A 25,276-nucleotide genomic window follows, 5' to 3' on the forward strand; every position below is an offset into this window, starting at 1 on the left:
GGGCCCCTCCCTCCCTGCCAGCCTGGGTGACGGGCATCCCTGTGCCCAGCTTGCTGCCCTGGGCACGCACTGCTCTGTGCACAGCCCCTGGGAGCGCTCAGGGCCCTGCCGTTTTCTCCATCCTCCCCTGGCAGTAGCAAGGGCTCAGGCCCCTTTGCCCACATGGCTGGGATGAGACCGGGGGGGGGGGGGGAACGAAGCCTTGCAGGCTGCCCTCCTCCCCTGGGAAGGCCGGTTCCTCCTGGCCGAGGGAGGCGGCTGATGCTGGGCTTTGCCGCGAGGGCGGGGGTAGGAAATACAGACGCAGGCCTCCTTCCAGCTTGTTTATTGGACCCAGGCTGTGCCCAGGGGCCGAGCGGGCAGCTCCTTTACCCCCGTCGGGCCCCCCCCGTGCAGTTTAGAAGGGGGCCGTCACCCGGTAAAGCGCTGGCGCCGGCCCCGGGGGCTGCGGCCAGGGAGCGGTGGGCCGGCTATTTGGCGAGCTTGAGGAGGCGCTGGATGTCGGGCTCGATGGCGCTGGTCTGGAAGCGGGGGCTGTAGCGCTTGAAGGGCTCCCCCTCGGGCCCCACCAGGAACTTCTCGAAGTTCCAGGAGAGGTCGTCGCGGCGCACCGGGCTCCACACGAGGAACTTGGGGTCGGCCATGAGGGCGGCGGGCTCGTCGGCCGGGGCGGGCAGGTGGGCCTTCAGGTAGGCGAAGACGGGGTGCACGTCCTGCCCGTTCACCTGGCACTTCTGCAGCAGCGTGAAGTTGGGCTCGAAGCCGCCGCCCGGCCGCACGTACTTGAGGCTGGGGAGGATTTCCTCGTTGGTGCAGTTCTCCTGCCGGGCAGAGCGCAGGGCGTGGTGGAGCCTGGGGATGGACGGGAGCCCAGCCTGGCCCCCCCCTGCCCTGCTGCCGTGACTCATGGATGGTCCCAGCCCCCGCCACGCTGGCCAGGCCTGTTCTGCCAGGTGTGTGTTTGCCTTCCCTCTGGCCCGCTCCCCGGCAGGAATGCAGGGCGTGACCGAGATCCCACCAGCCTAAGCCGCACAGCCCCTGGCTGAGCAGGAGTGTGTGTGTGTGTGTGGGGGGCAGTGTCCTGCCTGACGGGGGTCCCATCCTCCACGGTGCCAGGTGCCTGGCTGAGAGACAGTCCCTGCCTGGTAAGCCCACACGCTGAACGGACAAGACAGGCAAAGGGGAAACTGAGGCAGCAGGCAGAGAAGTGACTTGCCATTGGGCACCCAGTAGATCTGTGGCAGGGCTGGGGAGAGACCCCGGGTGTCCTGTGTCATTGACTTGCCCCCTGGGGCGCGTGGAGCTGGGAAACACCCTGACCAGCGCCAATGAAAACTGGCTTGTACGGTCCCAGCAGGGAAGCCCCCTGGCCAGGCTCCTGGAAGGGACCCAGCCACCCTGCCCCCTCTCTAGCTGCTCTCGTTCTCACACTGGCCTGGTTCTGGGGGCAGCCCGGGGAGGCATCCGCAGGCTGGGGCCCGCCTCTGCCGCCTGAGGGTGGAGCCGCTCCAACCCCCCCCCCCCCCGGCTGCCTCTGGGGGCTTGTGGCCAGGAGGAGCCAGCCAGGCCAGGGAGAGGGATGGAGGCCGAGAGGAGAAACACCCGAAACCCACACGCTGCGCAGCACAGGCCCCCGGGCTTTTGGATGCAGCGGTGGCTGACATGAGCTAGTGCAATGAGACCTGCTTGTGCCGTGCAAGAGGGCATGAGCTGGGGCGGGGGTGCTCCTGCCCCACGTCCTGGTGCAAGGCAGCGTGGCAGAAAGCAGCCCGTTCCCTGGGCTCTGGAACTGATTTCCAGGCTGGACTGAGCACCATGCTGCTGCGTGGCCAGGGCTGGGCTCCTCCCTGCCATGTGCGCACCCGCGGCTGCTCTGCTCTGGCAAGACGCCACAGGAGGAGCAGGGGCTGCATACATCCCCCGTTCCCAGGCCCCAGCTGGTGGGAGTCCCCCAAGTGCCAAGCCAGTGCCGGCGGGGGATGATCCTGCAACCCCCAGGGCTCCCTGGGGAGGCAGGGGACATGGGGGAGGGGGCCCACGTACCTGGTAGCCAAACTGGTTGCACGGGAAGCCCAGCACGACCAGCCGGCGGGGGTAGCGGGCCTGCAGCTGGTTGAGCTGGGTGTAGTCCCGCACCGTCGTGCCTCAGAGAGACGCCACGTTCTCGATCAGCACCACCCGGCCCCGGAAGTTGTTGAAATCCACCTTCTCCCCGTGGAGGTCGGTGGCGCTGAGGTCGTAGAAGGACTTGGCGACGTGAGCCATGGCTGCAGCCGAGCAGTGAGCCCTGCCCACGGCGGGCGCCGGCTTAAGGCTCCCTGCGCCCGCCACGTGATTGGCGGCTCCAAAGGTCTCTCCCGCCCTGGCACGCGTGGGAGGGGATTGGAGCGCTCACCTGCCAGCGAGCCAGCTCTTTCCAGCCCGAGAACAAAGCAGCAGGTCAGAGCTGTGCAGGTGTCAGTGCACAGCCAGCTAGTGCAGGCAGGAAATCCAGGCCAACCTGATACGCTGGCTAGCTTGTAATTCAAGTCTGCCGGCTCCTCTAGCAGAGACATTGCGCTGGGGGGAGAATCAGACAAGGACTGGTACGTGTCCACTGGCCCTAGACATCTGGAGATCAGGGCCCCACAGGGCCTGGTGCTGCCCAGACACACAGCTGAGATAAGGGCTCTGTGGGGCTGGGCGTTGCTCAGATACAGCAAGAGGCAGGCCCTGTCTCTCAACTGTTTCAGCCTCCCCAGCCACAAGTGTTCAACCCTGGGGAAAAACACAGGCCGTTTCAAACATAACACGACTCCATTGGGGTTTCCTTTTCTTTTCCCTTCTGCCTGAGTAGGTCAAAACTTCGGAGAGGATTTCCCATCAGAAAAAGTCATTGTGAGGCAAGGCAGCCCGCTCTGCGTGCAGGTCGATGCCAATGAAATTGGGTTTCGGGGAAAAAAAATGGACAAAGGATTTTGACTGGCTCAGAACAGAGCCTTTCACGTCTCCCTTCGGAAAGGTGGCTGCTTCCAAATGCACTCTGTTGGGACCGTACCTTTGACTATTACAGCCCAAAGAATTAAACCCCAGTGTGTTTCTATAGACACACTTTTAAAATACCTCCCATTAGAGCCGGGCCGTAGAATTCAAATAGACACCTCCCCGAAGGCACCGCCCGGGGACTCAGTCCTCAAAGGGATCGCTCTACTGCCCCCAGCTGTGCAGCTCAGCTAATCCCTCCCCGGGGAAGGGAACCTCCCTGGGAGTTTGCCCCACACCCCGAGGGGAATGCCCCCAGTGCTCACCTCCATCACCTTTGAGACTCCCCCACCCTGAGGAAAGGGAACACCCCTGCGTGCTCCCATCCCCTCCAGGAGAGGACACGGTCCCAGGTGCTCAGCCCCTGCTGTCCCAGGCAGAAGGTGCTGGAATTACTGGCAGCAGGATCCGATTGCCAGCCCAGCGGGGCCCTCGGGCAGCTGCCTGGAACCAGAGCCGTCCCATGGGCAGCGGAGAAACCAGAGCCCCCTGATGAGGACGTGACATCAGCTTTACCTGTCCTGGCTGCAGCTGGTACCACGAGCAGCTGCCCAGGCCAGGGCCAGGCTACCACGCCAGGCCCGTCCTGGCTTCACTCAGGGGGCACATGGGGGCTCTTATCCTGCACTTACCTTACAAGAGGCCACGGGCCAAATGCCTGTCTGCGTCGCTGACCTTCTGCCCTGCTGGGGGCGGCTCTCAGCCAGTGCAGAGCCACATGCCCAAACCCCAGCGGGCGGATGGCCCCCAGGGCCAGGAGAGACAGGCGGGTCAGGGCTCCTTCGCCCACCCAGCCCCAGAGAGCAGGTGGCCCTGGGCTGAGGCAGCAGCAGCTGCCCGTCCACGGGCCCACCCGGGCCAGGCCCCCAAAGGCACCGCAGCCCTGTCTCCAGGCAGCGAGATCCCACAGCCGAGCAGCAGGAACATGCAGCCCCTGCACCGGTTTGAAACCACCTTTATTCTGTAAATATCTGTCTAAAATAATCAACTCCAGGTCACACGCCGCCCCCCCCGGCGGGCGGAGGGCACGAGGGGGGACACAGCCGGGGGGTCACAGGGGCAGCGGGGTGTTTTCCAACAGGACGGGATGCGCGCGGCCGCGGACAGAGGCCAGTGGCACAGAGCCACGGGTAACAGCGCAGGCAGGACGCCCGGCTCAGAGGGGCCTTGTGGAATCCATGCGCGGGGGGAAGCCTGGCCCATTAGCAATGGAGGAGGGGGGCCAAGGAGCTGGGCGCGTTCCTCTAGGAAACCAACCCCCCACGGTGCAATCTTGCCTCCACGCAGCGTCAGGGGCCCTCATGCTGCGCCGCACCCAGCCAGCGCTGCCATACAGCGGCGGTGGGGCGGGGCCGCCACCCCATGTCCCTGCTGGGATTCAAGGGGAGCGCTCCTTGCCAGGGGACACTCAAGCCGAGCCTGCCCTGCCCAGGACACGCAGGGACATGGGGGAGGGGACACAGCCAGTGCCCGATTCACCCAGCAGCCACCTCCCCACCCGCGCAGTCCAGGATGCTCAGTCCTGCCCAGGCCCCTGACACTGGCCCAGGAAGGGTTAATACTTACAAAGGGAGCCCCCCTCCCCCCCCCCACACACAACGCCAGGAGGGGTGGAGAAGAGACAGGAGGGTGTAACACATTCCTGGGGTGGGGAGGGGCAGCAAACCCCTTTCCCAGCCGGCGAGGTGGGGCCTGCCTGCCCCGAAGAACATCCTAAGGGACAAGAGGGGCAGAGCGCAAAGCGGGGAGGGTCCGTCTGCCAGCCAGGCAGGGGCCGCTTGAGCGGGGCAGCTCCTCGCCGGGGTACCCACCAGCAGCCCCCATTTCTCTGGCCCGCGGAAGCTCCTGGATGCAGGCTGGGAACTGGCCTCAGAACCATGCAGCGTGGACAGGCAGCCGGGCACGAGTAGCGATGCTCCGACACCCCCGGGGGCACAGTCCCACAGGTAAGATGGCGGACCAGCCCCAAGACCCCGGAGGGTGCCGAGCACCTCGAGCCGGCCAAGCAGGAGTCAGGCACGAGAGGGGCTGAGCTGGCGCTGGCTCTAGGTCTCCGCCATGTTCCTGGTACCCAGCCAGCTCCCCCGGGATCCAGCCAGATGGCCTGAGTGACTCGCGACGCTCTTCGGCCGGTCCGGAGCAGAGGGAGGCCTCGGACACAGGAGGGTGCAGGCCGGCCTGAGCCTATCCAAGTGCTGAGAGGCTGGGGCCTAGCCCCTGGCGTTACAGGCCTGGCCTCCTCTGCCTCCCTCCCTCACCCGCCCAGGGGAGCCCTGCAGCTAACCCCAAGGCCCTTACACCCAGTGCGGGCCCTCAGGCAAGCAGCCCCATTCGCAGAGGCACTAGCCGGCCAGCCACTTCTCTGTGGCTCCCGGATTCCTGCCTGGCACCAGATGGCAGGCAGCCCAGCGGCTGGGGAGAATTTAGCTGAAGTTATTGCTCCCAGCCGCTGCTTCCAGCTGTGTGTCTAGGATGCCCCTCCAGGAAGCCACAGCCGGGGACGCCCCGCCTGGAGAAGGGCACCGGCAGGAGGGGCGGTTCCCAGCCTCCCTCCCCAGGTTACTGTGGGGCCAGGCCTGTTCCAGCAAAGCCCATGCGAGCACAAGGAAGCACTCCCTGGAGAGCCTGGCCAGAGGCAAAATCCACCCGGCGCCGGCGCGGGCCTCTGAGGAGGGTCACGTGAGGCTGATCCAGTTCCAGTGGGGGGCCACGAATCCAGCAGGGCGACCCCGGGACGTCTGGTGCACACAGCACGGTGGGAGGACTCGACAGAGCACGGCAGACCCAGGGGACAGCGGAGGAGACACACTGGGGAGCCGGAGGACTCCAGCAGCGCAGGGAGCGGGCAGAGGCCAGAGCAGAGCAGGCCAGCCAGAGCTGGGGATGCCCCTGCCGGTGGTGGGGCAGGGGGGCCCGGGCAGCAGAGACGCCCTTCAGCACCAGCAGGCTTTGGGAGAGTTCTCCGCCCCCTCGGGTTTGCCCTCCTCCTCCTCCAGCTCGGCCAAGTTCAGTTCACCGGCCGCGTAGGCGCGCAGTCCGTCCAGCTCCTTCCTGTGAGCCTGCAGCACGAGCTCCGTCAGCCGGGTGAAGGACTGCGGGAGAGAGCCCAGCGTTAGGGGCCCCGGCCGGGCTGGCAGCCTAGCAGCTCCCGCCACCATGTCCTCCTCCAACCCATGCTACTGTTCAGATGCGGGCTCCGCCTCCCCCCCGGCAGGTTCAGATGCGGGTCTCCCCCTCTTCTATCCGGGTCCTCTCCCTTCTCCTTGAGTGTCACGCCTACAGTAACGCAAACAATGGAGAGTTCCAAGCATTGGCTGCCACACGTTCTCCTTTCCTCCCCCTCTTCCCAGCTAGCCCATCCTGGCTCAGAGAGGGAACGCCCGCCCGGCAGAACTCACTCCAGGCCAGCAACAGTGGGAGGCCCCGATGGTGGAGAACATAAGAACGGCCACACTGGGTCAGACCAAGGGTGTGTCTAGACTAGAAGGATTTCCCGAAAAAAGTGGCCTTTATTCGAAAAATCTTTACCTGCGTCCAGACTGCTGCCGCGTTCTGTCGAAAGTCAATCCAAAGAACGCGGCAGCTTTTTCGACCGCAGAAAACCTCGTTTTACGAGGAAGAACGCCTTTTTTCGAAAGTGCTCTTTCGAAAAAAGGCGCTATGTAATGCAAACTGTGCTTTTTCAAAAGAGAGCATCCAGACTGCCTGGGTGCCCTCTTTCGAAAAAGTGGCTCGCTTTTTCGAAAATACTGGTTGTAGTCTAGATGCTCTTTTTCGAAAGAGGCTCGAAGTCTAGACGTAGCCCAGAGGTCCATCTAGCCCAGTATCCTGTCTGCTGACAGTGGCCAATGCCAGGTGCCTCAGAGGGAGTGAATAGAAACAGATAATCATCAAGTGATCCCTCTCCTGTCTTTTCCCAGCCCAGACAAGCAGAGGCTAGGGACACTGTTCCTACTATCCTGTCTAACCTAATCTCCATGAATCTATCTAGCTCTTTTTTGAACCCTGTTAAAGTCCTAGTCTTCACCACATCCTCTCGCAAGGAGTTCCGCAGGTTAACTGTGCACTGAGGATACCTCTCCGGGGGAAGGAACTCCAGTCATTAGGAAAAGGTAAGTGTTAGTAATGGAAGATTCAGTTATTAGAAACATAGATAGCTGGGTTTGTGATGACCGGGAGAACCGTATGGTGACTTGCCTGCTTGGTGTGAAGGTTGCAGATCTCTTGAGACATCTAGATAGATGTATGTGTATGTGAAGGCAATTCCTTGACTGATCAATGAATTCCACCACCGGTCGGTGATTGTGGAAGCGAGGCAGCTGATGGCCTGGCCAAAGACAGGGAACTCGGGTTGGGCTGACTGTGGAAGATATTGACACCCCATCAAGGGAAATATTGGCTGAATTAATGTTCCAAAGATGGCAGATCCTCTGACCGATATCAGAGCATCTCAGAAAGTCACAGCCGCGACCGCGGACAGGAACGAAAATCAATAGAGATGGCACCAAGATGTAGCCACTCAGCTAGTAGTGTCGGGAACAGAGCTTAATATCTGCCCATGCTTTTGAATGTAGCATGAACTCTCGTGAGACAAGACTAAAATGCTAGGCTGGCCATGAAAGGATCTAAAGAGCAAATTTGCAAAAGACATAAGAATTAACGGCAATTTTTCTTTACGTACATCAGAAGCAGGAAGGCTGCCAAGCAGCCGGTGGGGCCGCTGGACGATCCAGGCGCTAATGGAGCACTGGAGGAAAACAAAGCCATTGCAGAGAAGTGAAATGAATTCTTTGTATCTCTCTTCCCTGCAGAGGATGGAAGGGAGATTCCCACATCTGAGTCATTCTTTTTAAGTGACTCTGAGGAGCTGTCCCCGAGTGAGGTGCCGACAGAAGCAGCTTTGGAATAAACTAATAAATTACACTGTGATGAGTCACCAGGACCAGACGGGATTCACACGAGAGTTCTGAAGAAAAATTGCGGAATTACTAAGCGTGAGATGTAAACTGGTGTGATGCCTGGAAGGTAGCTACAGTGACAGCGATTTTTTTAAAAGCCTTCAGAGGCGATCCCTGGAGTGACAGACTGGTAGGGCTAAATTCAGGGAAACAGGCTGAAACTGGAGTAAAGAACAGAAGTATCAGGTATATAGATGAACAGGATTTGTTGGGGAAGAGTCAACACGGGTTTTGTAAATAGGGTTGCCAGATGGTTTCAGGAAAAATACCCAACAACGACGACAGCAAAAAACACACCAGGCCGGACAGCTCCTCTGTGGAATCCGGTAAGCACTAGGGTTGCCAGGCTGCCTCCGTATTGAGCTGGACAGCCCAGGATTTTCGCCTCTTGGCCGGGAAAAAATCAGAAAGTACAGGACATTTTAGGTGTCCAGTATTTTCTGAATTTTTTTTTTACCAGACTGTGGGGGAGGGGGGCGAAAATATCGAACTGTCCAGTTCAATACCGGACACCTGGCAACCCTATTTGTAAAGGGAAATCACCCCTCACCAATCCACTAGGATTCTTGGAGGGCATCAAGGCCTGCGGACAAGGGAAATCCAGAGGACACAGAGTACTTGGACTTTCCGAAAGCTTTTGACAAAGTTGCTCAAGATGGTGAGGTCCAATGGGGGCTGTGAAGAATTACAAAGGGATTTCACAAAACGGGGTGGCGGATGAAATTCCATGTTGATAAGTGCAAAGTGATGAACATTGGAAAACGTCATCCCAACTGTACGTACAAAATGAGGGGGGCTAAGTTAGTTGTTAGCACTCAAGACAGACCGTGGAGTCACGGTCCGAAAATCTCTGCTCAATGTGCAGCAGCAGAAGCTAACACTGATAGAAACCTTTAGGAAAGGGATAGATGATAAGATCGAAAATATCACAGTGCCACGCTATAAATCCATGTACCCCCACACCTACAGTTCTGGTCCTGCTATGTCCAAAAAGACACATTAGAAATGGTAAAGGTGCAGGGAAGGGCAACAAAATGATTAGGGGCCATGGAACAGTTTCCATATGAGGAGAGATTAAAAAGACGGGGACTGTTCAGCTCAGAGAAGAGATGACCAAGAAGGAATATGACCCAGGTCTATCGGATCACAAATGGAGTGGAGAAAGTGAATAAGGAAGTCTTATTTCCTCCTTCCCATGACACAAGAAGTAGGGGTCATCCAATGAAATTATCAGGCTGCAGGTTTAACACACAAGAAAGATAATTCTTCACAGTTAACCTGTGGAACTCTCTGCCAGATGATGTTGTAAAGGCCAAAAGTATAACCGGGTTCAGAAAAAAGCTAGATAAGTTCACCAAGGGCAGGTCCATCAATGGCTATTAACCCACAGGGTCAGGGACGCAACCCCATGTGCTAGGTGTCCCTAAAGTTATGTCTGCCAGAAGCTGGCACTGGATGACGGGGGAGGAATCATTTGATGATTGACTTGTCCTGTTCACTCCCTCTGAAGCACCCGGTACTGGTCACTGTCGGACGATAGGATACTGGTCTAGATAGACCATTGGTCTGACACAGAGATGGCCATTCTCATGTTCTTGTTGCAAGGAAAGTGAGGCTTTTAGGGCGGGACAGCTTGGGTCGAGCCCTTACAAGAGACCGTGTACACATTGCCAAATGTAGAGAGTCCTGCGCGGGTACACAATTGGCATCCGCGTCCACAGCTGCAGAAACCCACAGCTGCAAAGTCATTCTCGGATTCGTGGCCTGAGATAACGGTCATGGGACAAGACAGCCACCACCATCTTGGGAGATGAGCCGGGCCAAAGGAGAACTCCCGGGAGACGAGGGGAGGGACTGACTCAAAATCCACTCTGGGCTCTTTTCCAAGGCTTGCCTGTCTGACGGAAAGGAAAGGAGCTTGCACCCCACACCCTGCCCCCCATCTCAGAACACTGCTGGGCTCTCACCTCCTTAATGTTGAAGTTGGTGCAGGCACTTGTTTCGTAGAAGTCCATGCCGTACTCCTTAGCCAGCTGGAAGGCAAGAGAGTCCCTTAGACAGCCACAGAGCAGGGCTCAGAGGGTTGACAAGCCAAGCCCGGTGCCGTGGGGACCAGCCCACCCTCCCGCTAGACATGCACGCTCACTCCTGCATGCCAGGAAGGCAGAGTGGGGGGGGAGACGGGGCCCCACAGAGAGCCAGGCCATGGGCACCTGCTGAGGGGAGCAGGACGTGCTCTGTGGCGTGAGGCCCGACAGCGGCACTCACCTGCAGGCCTTGTTCCCTGCCCACTTGTCTCTTCTGCTCCTCGTCCGCTTTGTTCCCGATGAGGATCTTCTGGACCCCATCCGGCGCGTACTGGGGGCAAGGGAGGACTCGTTAGCCCATCCCAGCATGCACTGGGGCGCCACCCAGCCCTCCCCGAGCTCCACCACAGGACCCTGCAACGGAGCACTGCCTAGCTCTCCTCCAGCCCTGCTGCATGAGCCCGGGGCTCCCAGCATGCACTGGGGCGCCACCCAGCATCTTCCCTTGCTCCACCGCATGATCTCTGGGCTCCCAGCATGCACTGGGGCGCCACCCAGCATCTTCCCTTGCTCCAACGCATGATCCCGGGGCTCCCAGCATGCACTGGGGCGCCACCCAGCATCCTCCCTTGCTCCACCACATGATCCCGGGGCTCCCAGCATGCACTGGGGCGCCACCCAGCATCTTCCCTTGCTCCACCGCATGATCCCGGGGCTCCCAGCATGCACTGGGGTGCCACCCAGCATCTTCCCTTGCTCCACCGCATGATCCTGGGGCTCCCAGCATGCACTGGGGCGCCACCCAGCATCTTCCCTTGCTCCACCACATGATCTCTGGGCTCCCAGCATGCACTGGGGCATCACCCAGCATCTTCCCTTGCTCCACCGCATGATCTCTGGCTCCCAGCATGCACTGGGGCGCCACCCAGCATCTTCCCTTGCTCCACCGCATGATCTCTGGGCTCCCAGCATGCACTGGGGCATCACCCAGCATCTTCCCTTGCTCCACCGCATAATCTCTGGGCTCCCAGCATGCACTGGGGCACCACCCAGCATCTTCCCTTGCTCCACCGCATGATCCCGGGGCTCCCAGCATCTTCCCTTGCTCCAACGCATGATCCCGGGGCTCCCAGCATGCACTGGGGCACTGCCCACCACATATCCCCAACCTCACTGCAGAGATCCCCCTCGGGCTTCCAGAAGCCACAGGTGACCCGGGACCCAGCTAGGACCCGCTGGCTGAGCCGGACCCAGAGGACAGTGCCCAGCCCCGTCTGAGAGCCAAGCCCTTCCAAGGGGTCTCCACTGAGCACCCATCACCCCCAGTGCTAATGGCAGCCTTGGCCACGGTGGCTCAAGTAGCATTTCCTGGGAGCCAGGCTCCCGCAGCAGGGAGCCCGCCTGCCCGCGCACTGAGGGCCCCCCCTTGGAGCCAGAGGACCCCAGGGAAGACAAGCGGCTCTGAGCCGACGCCCACCTCATCCACGTCGCTGGCCCATTTCATGATGTGCTGGTAGGAGCGCTCGCTGCTGATGTCGTAGACCAAGAATATCCCCTGCAACGGGACCCGGCGCACAGGGGAGCAGAGGAGGCCTTACCCACAGTGCACCAGGGCAGAGGACACGCCACCCTCCCGCATACCATGGCCCCGGCACAAATCTCTAACCTACAGTCCTTCCACCATCCCAGTGACCAGCCCTGGCGGCCGCTTAGGCCAAGCCACAAAGAGCCATAAGGGAACCCAGGTGGCCTTGGGGCGGGGGGCTGGGAGACTGGGGTTCCACCCCCAGCTCTGCCTGTGCTCTGCTGGGTGATTTTGAAGAGGGGGGTCTCTTCCCTGACCCTGTGTCCTTCCACCTTCTATTGAGCTCTTTGGGGGAGGGGGGATCCTGCCCTACCCGGCAGCCTAGCCCTGGACACAGAAACCTTGCAGGGCAGCGATTCACTCGGTGGCCCCCTGAGAACCCCATCCCCACCGTGCCATTTGCCCACACGGCTACCCAGCCTCTCCCTCGGTCCCTGGCACAGCACATCTGGCCCTCGGCTCCTCAGCCAGCGAAGGCCGGGGCCCAAATTCTGGCCTGGAATCTACCGGGGTCACCCCTGAGCAGCAGGTCTTACAAGTGCCACTCTGGGCCTGGCTCCCAGCTTCAGGGTCTATAGAGACACACACCGCCCACCCCGCAGCCCCCGGTATGGCCGTCACAGCCAGGGCGGCGGCGTTACCTGGGCTCGTCGGTAGTACTGCTTCGTTATGGTCTGGTACCGCTCCTGGCCCGCCGTGTCCCTGCAGCAGAGCAGTGTTATGTCCCGCGTGGGCGCGCCCGTGGTGCCATCGCCCCCGACAGGGAGACAGCACCTCCTGCTGCCCCAGGGTGGGAGCAAGAGGCATGGAACAAGCAACAGCACAGTGGGGAGGGGAGGTGCGGGGGACCAGTAGCAGACCCGGGATGGACAGAAGTCGTGGGGACTGGTTGTTGGTGCCCCACGGAGCCAAGCCCCACACGCTAAGGGCACTGCAGCTGTGAATTGCAGCTCCAGGAGACAGACCCACGGTAGCTCGGCACCTACCAGCGTGCGACAACCAGAACACAGCCGGACGGCACCAGGGGGCAGCTGCCCCAGGACGTGCCCGGCCGAAGCCCCAGGTATGGACCGAAAGTCTCGTCGGGGCACACCCAGCAGGGCTCATCCCTGCCAGCAAAGCCACAAACACACACACTCTCCTTCCTCCATGCCTCCATCTGAGCTCTGGTCCGGGTGCCATTATCTGCAGGGTCACCTGGCTACCCGGCGGGTGAGTGGGCACTGCCAGGACGGGCACTAGACAGCTGTGGCCACGGCGCCTCTGCCAGGGAGCACTGCAGCCAGCAGCTCCGGCCCCTCTCCATGAGCCAGTGGGGGAGGGCCTGTTGGCAGTGAGGGGGGGGGAGGAGAACAAGCTGTGACTCCAGTGCCCTGCAGCTCTGGATGGGGGGGGGAGGGGGAGGAGAGAGAAAGAGAGTGTGTGTGTGTGTGTGTGTGTGTGTGTGTGTGTACCCCCCCCCCCAGGAGTGACTTCTGCACCTTCGGTCCCACAGCAGTTCACACGCTACATGCCCATCCCCGCTGCAATGCTTCCACCTCTGCAGAAGGATTGGGCAGCTCAAGAACGGAGCACAGCAGGACAGCAGAGAGGGGTGGGGATGGGGACAAACAGGAACACTGCAGCTGATGGAGGCTGCGCAGCTGACACCCCCCACCCCCCCCCCCCGTCACAACCCCTGGGGCCCTGGGAAAGAAGAACGCCCCCTACGGATGGCCACCCCTCCCTGCAGCCGCCGCATATTCGGCAGAGGTCTGGAAACCGAGGACTGGCCCAGCTGGGGAGGTGCGGGGGGGGGGGGGGGGGGTCCCGGCCTGGATCAGCGCACCCTTCCCGCCCTCGGCACTCACCAGATCTGTATTCGCACCTTGATACCATCCACTTCTATGGTCTTCATCTTGAAGTCCACCCCTGGGGGAGGGAAGGGGGAGGGGAGAGCTGTTACAGGGAGCGGGGCTGCAAACTGCCCCAAACGCCACGCGATCACCACTTGCATCCCGGGAGCCGCGTCCCAGCGATCAGCAGCCACAGCAAGCTACTTGCACAGGCCTGCACGCCCCGGGTGTGCTAGGCTAGAGACAACCCCTGACCAGCTGAGATGGGCAGTTCTACCAGGATCTCTCACCCCCTCCCTCTAGGCCGGAGGGACAGAACGGTGCCCTGGTACGACTGGAGTCAGCAGGAGCCGCCCCTGTTGGACGCAGCCCCGTGTCTCCTCTCCAGCTCTCAGCCAGGCTGTGCTCGTAAGGCCAGAGCCTGGACAGGAGAGCGGGCTGGGTCCTGTGCAGCTCCAACCATGTGCATCCCCCTCGAGGGCAGCATGTGCCGTGGTTAGAGAGGAGTAGGCGGATGCTCACTCCTTGCCCAAGCTGCTCCCCATTTCCCACGGGTCCCCACGCCTCGGAGACACCCAATCCCATCTGCGCACCCCGCAGCCTCCCCTCTCCGCAGGGTGCCCTGTAAGCTGAGCACTTGGGCACCCCCCAGGAGAGATTCCAATGCCACTCGGCTGATTAGCAGAGTGCCCCCAGCCGGCAGCCTGTGTTCCTACTGCTGGTGCACATGCCGCAGCGCATATAACAAAATTTATTCTGCACATGGATGGAAAAAATTAGAGGGAACACTGCTCTCCAGGATCTGCTGGATTTCAGCCAGGCATCCTTAACATGCCCTCTCCCCCTTTCCATAAGACTGGGAGACCTGTCTGGGTGTTAGAGGAGGGTTCGGAGGAGCAGGTGGCATACTCTGGCGCACTGCGTGCTGGCTCTGTGCTGCAGAGGGGCAGCAGTAGGGGGAAGCCAGGGTGCTGGCCCAAGCCTGGTGGCTCCCAATAGTAGGCAACAGCATCATCTCCAACCATCCTGCTGGGAGCAGGCCGGTGCTCTGGAGGTGCTGGCCAGGCAGGCTTGGAGTGCTGTTTCGCAGGCTCACCCGCCCCCCGGGCAGTGCTCTGGGCTCGGTGTTTGCAGCTGTCCGTCAGTGGGCTTAGGAGATGAGCAAGGATACGATTTGGTCATTCCATGACTTTAAGGGGCTCGCTCCTCAAGCCATGGCTGCAGGAACAGCAGCTGGACAGGGACTGTTAGCTGCCCCCACCCACCTCCTGGGCATTTCTAGTAAAAGTCGGGGACAGGCTGTGCTTCTGTGAATTTTTATTCCCCACAACCTGCCCCTGACTTTTACTAAAAATACCAGAGACAAAATCTGAGCCTTAGAGATGAGCATCAACCATTCAGATTACCAGCCCCTTGCTCTCAGACGCTGACGCTAATCTCCCAAGCCTCGTTCGTGGATGGCACACATACCCCACCAGCGCTTCCTAGGCCAATGGGCTACGTGCGGGGGGAGAGTGTTGCTTCCGGGCCAGCAGTGAGGCCTAGTGAGCAGAGCAGCGGTTCTAAGAGCAGAGCCTAGCACACAGGTCTGCCAGGTACATTCTGAGAGGCAGGGCAGCTGAGCCTCTGCTCCTGTTCCCAGTTCTGCCAGGAGTGACCTTACGCAAGCGTAAGTCGCCACACAGACACAGGAAGAGGATATCTGCCTGCTTCTGACAGTCGGGATCTGAGACCTATTAATCAGGGCTGTGAAATACTCAACAGTACGGGTTGAACCTCTCTGGTCTGGCACTCTCTGGTCTGACATGATTTTGGTGAGCCAAATGTCCACATATCATGAGTGTGGCCAAATTTCTAGCAGTCCCATAAAGTTTGTTTCCAGCCATCAGTCTTGGCTCTTCAGTATTCTGTGCTAAAAAAAAACTTTAAAAAATCAACAAATGGTCCTGCAGCACCTTAGAGACTAACAAAACATGTAGATGGGATTGTGAATTTTTTCAGGCACAACCCACTTCTTCAGATGAATGTAGTTATTAAAGGTCCAGTTTCTGACTAAATAGGGAATGTGGGGGGAAGAAGGAAAAAAAAGGGGAAGAAATAGTAAATTAGTGCGTCCATTATTTAGCTCTAATTTACCCCTAAATGCCTTCTGAGAGACCAGAAAGCAGTGGACGTGTTGGTGATGCTACTAGACAATATAGATCTCCCATGGTTCAGCAAATTCTCTGGTTCGGCACTGGTTAGGTCCCAAGGATGCCAGACCAGAGAGGTTCAACCTGTATTAGCAACAGGCAGCAGAAGAGGGGCTCAAACTCATGATATCCTGGCTCAGAGTCCCGTGATTTCTCTAGGGTAGTGAGCATGTTGATGTCAGAGACCGGCTGGCCCAGGCATCTCATGCAGGCTTGCGAGCATGTGCCATGCAGCTGGAAAAAGCAGAGGGTTAAGGGCAAGCCCAAGTTTTCCTGTGTCTGTGCAAGGGGCCCTTCCAGGACTTGGCACCAGGGCCAGACCTGAAGGATTGACAAAGGGAAGGTGAAAGCCCCCTCTGTGATCCTAGGACCCTATAAGATTTCGCATCCTGACTCCAAAGCCGGGAAGTGCTAAAACCAGGAAGAGCGGGGAAATAATTCAGACACCGGCCGCACTACCTCTTCCCTAGCTCTGTTCTCAGGCAAGGCCATGCCCTTTGTGCGGCGATATCCCAGGGCAATCCAGCCCACAGTAGAGACCAAGCCTCGGCCCGAATGGGCAACCGTTTTGCAAAGCAACAAGCAACTCTTCACCCTCTGTCTTCATGGGAAGAACCGGAGAGCACTGCCCGGGCCCCTAGAAAACCCAACCCACGTCAAGATCTGCGTGTGTTATGTTCACACTCACGGAGACGTTAGATCCGTGGTGGGCGACCTACGGCTCAGGGGGGTTCTATGTGTGGCCCACAAGACATTTTGTTTGCCAGTGTCCATGTGCAGGGTTGCCAGAGTCTGCTGGTTTCCCGCCAAGTAGCTTTTCCCCTCCTGGTTCCACACAAAACAGCCCATTCGCTTCGCTCTGGACCAGCTGAGCTCCTTCCAGGCCGAGGGTAATCCCCCCAACCAAGGGAGCTGACAGCAGTAAGAGTGGAAGGGGCGGGGCCTCAGGCAGAAGGGGTGGGGTCTCAGGCAGAAGGGGCGGGGCCTCAGGCAGAAGGGGTGGGGCCTCAGGCAGAAGGGGCGGGGCCTCAGGCAGAAGGGGCGGGGCCTCAGGCAGCCAGTCCTCAGTGCCACCCAAACCACAGGACTGCCCGCTCCCCTCAGAGCCACGTGGAGCAATTGAAAGGGCTCAGGGCTCCAGTCGCCACCGTAGTAGGAGTGGCAGCAGCTGGGAGCCCCGGGCCCCTTTGAATTGCCAGGGCCCAGGGCAACTGCCCCCTTTGCCCCCTCCCCATTGGTGGGCCTGACTCCGACTGACAGCCACCGCTTGACTTCCAATCCAGTCCTCGATACACCAGTTTTTGGAGACATACAATGAACTGAACAGGAGGCTCGTCCTTCTGTTGGATATTCGGTGTCTTTGGTTCCCTCTGGGGCTGTACCCCTCCTCCTGCCCCTTAAAGGTAACCACGCTTGCAAAAGCACCTTTCTTTGGCCTTTTGCTGCAAGACGCTGCGGTGCCGAGCCCGGCTGCTCTCCCATACATCACAGCCCAAGAGCGCCTCGGCAAGCCAAAAATAGCCCCAGCGCTGTTTCCGAGTGCAATTGCTTCATCGTTGTCTCGTCTGCTGCCCTCCAAAGCCATGTGGGTGATTGGCCTGCCGTTGCCAGCCTGCAGTATGTGCCCGTGGGCCCATGCTCTGCACAGTCGCACAGAATGGCATGAAGGCCAGAAGGGCCCATTCGATGTAATCTGGCCTGCATCCCTGGGTAAGCCAGAGCCCACAGAACAAGGTGGTCTGGGAGGGGGGTTGCCAGTTAGCTTGGGCCCCATGTTCGCCATCCACATTCACAGCCCTGGGTGATGCTTACCAGTTAACTTTTCACATTCCTAATGCTCACAACATCCTCTGGCAAGGAGTTCCACAGGTTGATTGTGTGCTGCGTGAAGAAAAACTTCCTTTTGTTTGTTTTAACACCCATCCCTGGCCCTATTTAAAAGCAAGCCTGGCTGGTTCTCTCTCAGCTCCCACAGCTAGGGATTGTTTGGAGGCAGGTACGCAGGAGGTCAGACAAGATGATCATAACAGTCGCTTTTGGCCTGGGGCTCTTATGAGCGGCCTGCTTGGCAGGACAGACACCTCAGCTCCTGGGACCAGGGACTCTGTCGCCGTGGCAACGCCCATCAGTGCAGGAGACAGAGCACCCTCTGGGCCTGGTCCCAGTGTGGGGAACCAACTCCCTCAGGAACTACGCTCTGTCCCAACCTTCCCCGCCCCTGCTCTGAGGCCAGGAACACTTCCGCTAGGGATGTAAAATCCCGGTTAACCAGCTAAAACGGGATTCAAGCTGAGGACCGCTCCAGCCCGAATGGGGCAGCCCCCACCTTGCGGGGCTCCTGACCCAGCGCCACTCTGGAGCTGCGGCCGGTTCTGCTGGCTCCCAGCCCTGACACGGGGGCTGGGGTTACTGCCAGCTCCCAGCCCCTGCCGGAGCAGCCCCTACCTGTGGGGTGTCCAGGCTCCCCGTGGACAGGTGCTGCTCCGAAAGAGAATAGACCGTGTCTGTGGCGGCCCCCTCAGCATTCCCCTGCTCCAACCCTTAACCAGAATCGGTAAGTATCATCTGTTTAGGGGGGTGCCTACCGGTTAACCAGTTCCCCTTTCACGTCCCTCATTTCCAAGATCCATCTCTTCTCAATGCAGCTCTATTGGAAAAACACGACCAAAACAAGCCCTGCCCTCACTCAAGGGGAGAGACCTGCCAGCATGTGACAGATGTTAATCACATTGCGCAGGCATCGCTGGAAGGCCCTCAGCTACCGCGGGGATGAGCACAGCACAAAAGCGTGTCTAGGACAGCCAGCCAGGGTGGGCCAGATGTCTCCAGGAGCCAAGCTGTCCCAGGAGCAATAGCAAGGGCCTTTGTGATCAGCGTGCATTTCTCGCGTCTCTGTGCATTTCAGGAAGTGTCCCTAGGGAAGGAAGGGGCAATTCCTGCCATTTGCCAAAGGGACAAGAATCCAGTGCGCTCTCTAATCTTTTTCCAATCATGTGCAGAATAAATTTTGTTATGTGCACCCAGGCACAGGCAGATGTGCACCACTAGTAGAAACACATGCTGCCTGCTGTGCGCAGGGAGCTGATCTGGCCCTTTGGAGCAGCTCTGAGTGCCCCACGGGCACAGCTGGAGACGCCCCTGCTTGTGGGGGGGGGGGTGGGATGCTCCAGCACAGTCTCGGCAGGAGGGGGGCACCATTCCAGCCCAGCCATGCATACCTCCTTTAATCGGTTAACTGGTTAAACAATGTAAAACCAGTTTACTAATTAAACAGAATTTTATATGCCTAACTGAAAACCAAATAGACTAGAGCCCTTTTTTGTTAAAGCACAACAAATGAAAAGAATGTATAGGGATGAAGATAAAAATACACTTGAAAAAAATACTAAAATTAACTCATAAAAACAGCACTATATTTGTGAAAAACACGAGCATTTCAGTAAAGCATGGACACTTTCCTTTTTTTTTTTTTTTAAGAACTGAGTTACAGACCTGAGCCATGCTGGGTATATCTGCTAGTTACCCTATATTTGCTTCAAAAAGAGAAAAAGAGTCAGTTAAGCTTTTGTGGCGACTCGTGCACGCTCTAGAGAAGCTGCAGGCCCAGCTGTGTTTGGACTAGAAGGACTCAGGGAAACATCAGACCAGCACCCTGCGCTGTCCCTGCACCCTGCTTCCCCTGCGGGTGGGGAGTGAGGGGTGCTTGTCTATAGGGAGGGGCTGGACAGGGCTGGGAAAAGGCTGTTGTGACCCAGCCACGAGTGACAGGGCAGGGGGAGTTTACTTGAAGCGCCTTTGACTTTATGGGGAAAAAAAGAATTAAAATGATATTTGCTCTTTATAGGGCTAAAATGCCAGGACGAAAACAAAAACAAAACAAAAAAAATTGCAAAGTGCAAACGTGTAACAGCCAACAAAAAAAGGGCAGGTGGCCAAAAAATAGTTTGCTTGGGGCAGCAAAAAACCTAGAGCCGGCCCTGTTCAGAAGTTGGCCATAAACCCCAGACACTCCCAGTTTTGCTGCCGATCTGCTGAGGAGGGATGTAAAATCCCATTTAACCCATTAAGTGGGATGGGGAGGGGGGGCGCATCAGGCCAGCTGGAGCAGTCCCCAGTCTGCAGGGACTACCACTGGCCCCCTCAGTCCAGGTTGCTGCCTCCCCAGGCCCTGGCAGCCCTATGTGGTGGCAGCCTCCACATCCACCAGCCCCATGCCAGGCAGGGCAATCTGGCTCCCGCCCCCACCGGTGGTGCGGTGGGCGTGACAGGGCTGGAGCAGCTCTCCGCCCATGGCGGGCCACAGGCAGGGGATTGCTTCCAGGTACCAGTTAACTGTTACCCAGTAAACAGTTACGAGTGATACTTACTGGGTAACCATTTAACCAGCTACCGGTTCGCTTCCCTACTGCTGAGTGAGCACAGCACCCTTTGTCTCAGCTAGTTAGACTGGAAGCTCTTTGGGGCAGGGACTGTGGTATGTTTGTACAACACCCAGCACAAACAGGCCCGAGGTGTCTGTGGCCACTAGGCAGCACTGCACCATACACGGTCAGCACACGCCAAAAGCCACGCTGAGCCCGCCCCAGCGCGCAAGGGTTAGGGGACCCCAGAACGAAAGGCCACCAGGAGCTGCCAGACTCAGGGCTCTAGGGGCAACGAGAGTTTATAACTTGGCCCAAAACAGACCTGTTTTCACAAGGAGGCTCCGCACGCCCAGGGCAAGCTCCCAGCTGAACCAAAGCAAGGAGGTGCGAGAGCCGCTCATTGGAACAATGTTTTTTAAACACGGGCAAAACAATCGGTTTTCCCTCCCCCACCCCTTCTTGGAAACTGCTGAATGGGTTTTGCATCAACTTCCCAAAGAGATTGCACCTGAGCAAGGCCTGACGCCAGGGGGCGGGAGGGCAAAGAGGGGCAATTGCCCACAGATCCTGCGATCCTAAAGGGCCCGGAGCTCCTGGCTGCTGTTACCACAGGAGCCCCACGCATGGCTCTCTAGCCGGCTTTGAGGGATGGAGGGGAAGGGGGAGCTGCATCGTCCGGGCAGTGCTGGGGGCTGGCTGCTCCAGTCCCACCAGTTCCACACAAGGCCCCTCCCCTTCCAGGCAGGTGAAGTCCCCCGTACACACACGTTACCCAAGGCCCCTGCAATCCTGCCAGCGAGGCAGACACCGTGCCCGGGAGGTTTCCATACAAACGGTTAAAGGTGGCCAAAGTTGTACGCAATTGAAAAAAAGGGTCTTATAATGGAAAGCATCAGGCAACCTTAACTAGGGCTGGAGCCGACAGGCAGTGAGTGTTACAATAGTCACCTGATCCGCTGCGCTCCTAAAATAGCTTATGAAGCTTTCAAAGCCTCCTCAGGAGCTACCCATGCTCCAGCACCCCCACCCCCACCCAGACTCCCCTTCGTTTGCTCCGGGAATCAGAAAGTTGACACCCTGCCTGGTGGATCTAGATTAGGGCATGTGTGCCCAGACAGAAGAGCAGCGTATCGATGCCAGCAAATGCTCAACATCAGCTGCGGGATGAGAAATTGGAGGAGTGTGGAAAGGAGCCAGAAGTGTGGGAGGAGGGAAGGGCGGTTCTATTAATCATTAGGGGGATTTCAGTAGCGCCCGGTGCTTCGAAACCCAGCTCAGGTTCCCTTCGTGCCAGGCACTGTGCCGAAAGCAGAGATTGGCCCTGCCCCACAGAGCTCATCATCTGAACAGACACTAACTGGGGAAGGGAAACTGAGGCACAGAACCCAGGTCACACCACAGAGCCATGGCAGAGCTGGGAATATGCAGTCAGGAGTTCTCTCCCTGGTTCTAGCTACCCTATACATTTTCCACACACTCAATACATGCTACAGTCATTGATGTGCAGCCACCGCACAGCCCTATGCTCCGGTTTGGGAAGGGAAGAAACTCCAGAAGAGGAGGTAATTATTTGGCATTATCTGAAGACTAAGGAGGGATAGGATAGAGGTCTATAAAAGCATGACTTGTTAGGGGAAAGTAAATAAAGAAGAATTATTTACTCCTTCCCACAACACAAGAAGTAGGGGTCACCCAATGAAATTAACAGGTAGCAGGATTAAAACAAAGAAAAGGCAGTATTTCTTCACACAGCGCACTGTCAATCTGTGGAACTCCTTGCCAGAGGATGTTGTGAAATCCATGACTAGAACAGGGTTAAAAAAAGAGCTAGATAAATTCATGGAGGACAGGTGCCTCAATGGCTATTAGCCAGGATGGGCAGGGATGGTGCCGCTAGCCTTTATCAGAAGCTGGGAATGAGTGACAGGGGAGGGATTGCTTGATGATTCCCTGCCCTTTTGGGCAACCTGGCAGTGGCCACTGTCAGAAGACAGGACACTGGGCCAGATGGGCCTTTGGTCTAACTGAGTATGGCTGATGGCATCCCTAATGTGGGACCTGTCCCTGACACCAAGACGGACCGTCCTAGCACCACACGCCAGAGGGCCTCTCCTCAGCATGGCGTGGCCAGGACCTTAGTTTTACTCCTCCCCAGCCCCTCACACCTGAGGGCAGGGCATGTTCAGGAGGGCTCAGTCACAGACTAGCTACAGCAGCACATGTAGGATCTCCAGCACCCAGGCCCCCTTAGGCGTCACCAGACTGTGGAACACAGGATTTCTCCCCCAGGCATTAGGCCAAGAGCCAGCACATACCCCCAGGGACAAGGAGAGACCCGGAGCAGGGACAGCACCTGCTCTAGGAGGTTTCCTGGCAGAGGTGCAGGGGCCCTTTGGGGACAGGGCACATGCAGAAAACTTTGCTGAAGTCCCCCCAGGAGCCACTCACGTGGGTGACGGCTGATGGGGCCCCCAGCAGCCCCTCACCCAAGAGTGGGGAGAGCTTCCATGGAAGGGGCCTTGTTCCCTCCCCAGCCCCACTGATTTCCCGCCTTGCCTCCACCCCATGGCTGCCAGACAGACCCCATCAACTCCCCCCTCTCGCGGCGTGGTTCCCAGCCTAGCCCCGCCTATTTCTCCCTTCCCCTGCTTGCTCCCAGCCCGGCCCCATCGATCCCCCCCCTCCGGCAGCCCGCACTCAGGTCAGCGCGGGGATGAACAAAGAGCCGCTTCCCCTGGTGCCCCCACAGGGACCCCACGCGCCGCACAAGCCGCAGGATCCCAGGGCGCCCCCTCTCAAGCTCCTCTGGCTCCCCACAGACCCCCGGCACCTGGGTGCCCCCTCCCCCATCTGCAAGCCCCCCCCCCCGGGTACCAGGGCACCCCTTCCCCCACCTGCAAGTCCATCCCCCGGCACCTGGGCGCCCCCTCCCCCATCTGCAAGGCCCCCCCCCCCCCGGTACCAGGGCACCCCCTCCCCCACCTGTAAGTCCATCCTCCAGCACCAGGGCGCCCTCTCCCCCACCTGCAAGCCCAGCCCCCAAGCACCAGGGCGCCCCCTCCCCCACCTGCAAGCCCAGCCCCCGGCACCAGGGCGCCCCCTCCCCCACCTGCAAGCCCCCCCCCCGGCACCAGGGCCCCCTCTCCCCCACCTGCAAGCCCATCGCCCGGCACCAGGGCGCCCCCTCTCCCACCTGCAAGCCCAGACCCCCGGTACTAGGGCGCCCCTTGCAAGGCCCCCCCTCTCCCCGGTACCAGGGTGCCCTCCCCAACCTGCAAGCCCAGACCCCCGGTACCAGGGCGCCCCTTGCAAGGCCCCCCCTCTGCCCGGCACCAGGGCCCCCTCTCCCCCACCTGCAAGCCCCCCCCCCGGCACCAGGGCCCCCTCTCCCCCACCTGCAAGCCCCCCCCCCGGCACCAGGGCCCCCTCTCCCCCACCTGCAAGCCCAGCCCCCCGGCACCAGGGCGACCCCTCCCCCACCTGCAAGCCCATCGCCCGGTACCAGGGCCCCCTTGCAAGGCCCCCCCTCTGCCCGGCACCAGGGCCCCCTCTCCCCCACCTGCAAGCCCCCCCCCGGCACCAGGGCCCCCTCTCCCCCACCTGCAAGCCCAGCCCCCCGGCACCAGGGCGACCCCTCCCCCACCTGCAAGCCCATCGCCCGGTACCAGGGCCCCCTTGCAAGGCCCCCCTCTGCCCGGCACCAGGGCCCCCTCTCCCCCACCTGCAAGCCCAGACCCCCGGTACCAGGGCCCCCTTGCAAGGCCCCCCTCTGCCCGGCACCAGGGCCCCCTCTCCCCCACCTGCAAGCCCAGACCCCCGGTACCAGGGCCCCCTTGCAAGGCCCCCCTCTGCCCGGCACCAGGGCCCCCTCTCCCCCACCTGCAAGGCACCAGCGCCCCCCCCCGCGCGCCGGCCGGGCAGGGCGGTACCGATGGTGGAGATGTGCGAGGGGTGGAACTCGCTGTCGGTGAAGCGGCAGAGCAGGCAGGTCTTGCCCACGCCCGAGTCGCCCAGCAGCAGCAGGCGGAACAGCACGTCGTACTGCTTGGCCATGGCGGGGAGCCGGGCGGGCTGCGGGCTCAGCCCCGCGCCGCGCCTGCCGCTGCCATCGCCGCCCGCCCGCCGCGTCCGGCCCGGCTGCAGCCCCAGCGCCCGCCGGCGGGGGGAGAGCGGGGCCGCGCCGCCGCAGAGCCGGGCTGGGGGGGGACCTGCCCGGGCTGCAGGGGGCGCGGCGGGGCCGGGGGCGCTGGCCAGGGGAAGGAGGGGGAGAGGTGGGGAGCAGTGTCCGTGGGCAGGAGGGGGAGAGGTGGGGGCAGTGTCTATGGGCAGGAGGGGGAGAGGTGGGGGGCAGTGTCTGTGGGCAGGAGGGGGAGAGGTGGGGGGCAGTGTCCGTGGGCAGGAAGGGGAGAGGTGGGGGCAGTGTCTATGGGCAGGAGGGGGAGAGGTGGGGGGCAGTGTCCGTGGGCAGGAGGGGGAGAGGTGGGGGGCAGTGTCTGTGGGCAGGAGGGGGAGAGGTGGGGGGCAGTGTCCGTGGGCAGGAAGGGGAGAGGTGGGGGCAGTGTCTATGGGCAGGAGGGGGAGAGGTGGGGGGCAGTGTCTGTGGGCAGGAGGGGGAGAGGTGGGGGGCAGTGTCCGTGGGCAGGAGGGGGAGAGGTGGGGGGCAGTGTCTGTGGGCAGGAGGGGGAGAGGTGGGGGCAGTGTCCGTGGGCAGGAGGGGGAGAGGTGGGGGGCAGTGTCCGTGGGCAGGAGGGGGAGAGGTGGGGGCAGTGTCCGTGGGCAGGAGGGGGAGAGGTGGGGGGCAGTGTCCGTGGGCAGGAGGGGGAGAGGTGGGGGCAGTGTCCGTGGGCAGGAGGGGGAGAGGTGGGGGGCAGTGTCCGTGGGCAGGAGGGGGAGAGGTGGGGGGCAGTGTCCGTGGGCAGGAGGGGGAGAGGTGGGGGGCAGTGTCCGTGGGCAGGAGGGGGAAAGGTGGGGGCAGTGTCTGTGGGCAGGAGGGGGAGAGGTGGGGGGCATTGTCTGTGGGCAGGAGGGGGAGAGGTGGGGGGCAGTGTCTGTGGACAGGAGGGGGAGAGGTGAGGGGCAGTGTCTGTGGACAGGAGGGGGAGAGGTGGGGGGCAGTGTCTGTGGGCAGGAAGGGGAGAGGTGGGGGGCAGTGTCTGTGGGCAGGAGGGGGAGAGGTGGGGGGCAGTGGCCGTGGGCAGGAGGAGGGGGGGTAGGGGCCAGGGCAGTGGCTCTGGGCAGGATGGGTTGGGGTGACTCACTCAGAGACCGGTCGCTTTTGGGAGGTTGGCCCCTGC

The 25,276-nt window shown here is 60.3% G+C and overlaps 2 protein-coding genes across 3 annotated transcripts; both read right to left on the minus strand.

Annotated features, from left to right (window-relative positions):
• Positions 1–309: 309 nt before the first annotated feature.
• On the minus strand, positions 310–2,563 carry GPX2 (glutathione peroxidase 2). The gene is made up of 2 exons (XM_075929120.1): positions 2,044–2,563; positions 310–821 (listed from the first exon to the last, which is right to left on the minus strand). Exons 1-2 carry the CDS (start codon positions 2,263–2,265, stop codon positions 471–473), a joined length of 573 nt encoding a protein of 190 aa, XP_075785235.1. The 5' UTR covers positions 2,266–2,563; the 3' UTR covers positions 310–470.
• A 1,229-nt stretch (positions 2,564–3,792) lies between these two features.
• On the minus strand, positions 3,793–24,133 carry RAB15 (RAB15, member RAS oncogene family). 2 transcript variants are annotated; one of them, XM_075929115.1, is made up of 7 exons: positions 23,912–24,133; positions 13,442–13,502; positions 12,233–12,293; positions 11,484–11,561; positions 10,248–10,337; positions 9,947–10,012; positions 3,793–6,113 (listed from the first exon to the last, which is right to left on the minus strand). In XM_075929115.1, exons 1-7 carry the CDS (start codon positions 24,033–24,035, stop codon positions 5,955–5,957), a joined length of 639 nt encoding a protein of 212 aa, XP_075785230.1. In that variant the 5' UTR covers positions 24,036–24,133; the 3' UTR covers positions 3,793–5,954. The 2 variants fall into 2 exon arrangements, with proteins under 2 accessions (XP_075785230.1, XP_075785231.1); XM_075929116.1 differs by lacking the exon at positions 23,912–24,133 and adding an exon at positions 23,862–23,886.
• Positions 24,134–25,276: the final 1,143 nt, after the last annotated feature.

This window comes from Pelodiscus sinensis, chromosome 4, assembly GCF_049634645.1.
Source record: "Pelodiscus sinensis isolate JC-2024 chromosome 4, ASM4963464v1, whole genome shotgun sequence".
NCBI classification, from domain to species: Eukaryota; Metazoa; Chordata; order Testudines; family Trionychidae; genus Pelodiscus; species Pelodiscus sinensis.

Coding starts and splice junctions, on each gene's coding strand:
- RAB15 (XM_075929115.1), bottom strand. CDS start 24,035: ATGGCCAAGCAGTACGACGTGCTGTTCCGCCTGCTGCTGCTGGGCGAC. Junction 12,294..13,441: donor AAGGTGCGAATACAGATCTG/GTGAGTGCCGAG, acceptor GCTCTGCTGCAG/GGACACGGCGGGCCAGGAGC. Junction 10,338..11,483: donor GGGCCAGCGACGTGGATGAG/GTGGGCGTCGGC, acceptor CCTTGCCCCCAG/TACGCGCCGGATGGGGTCCA.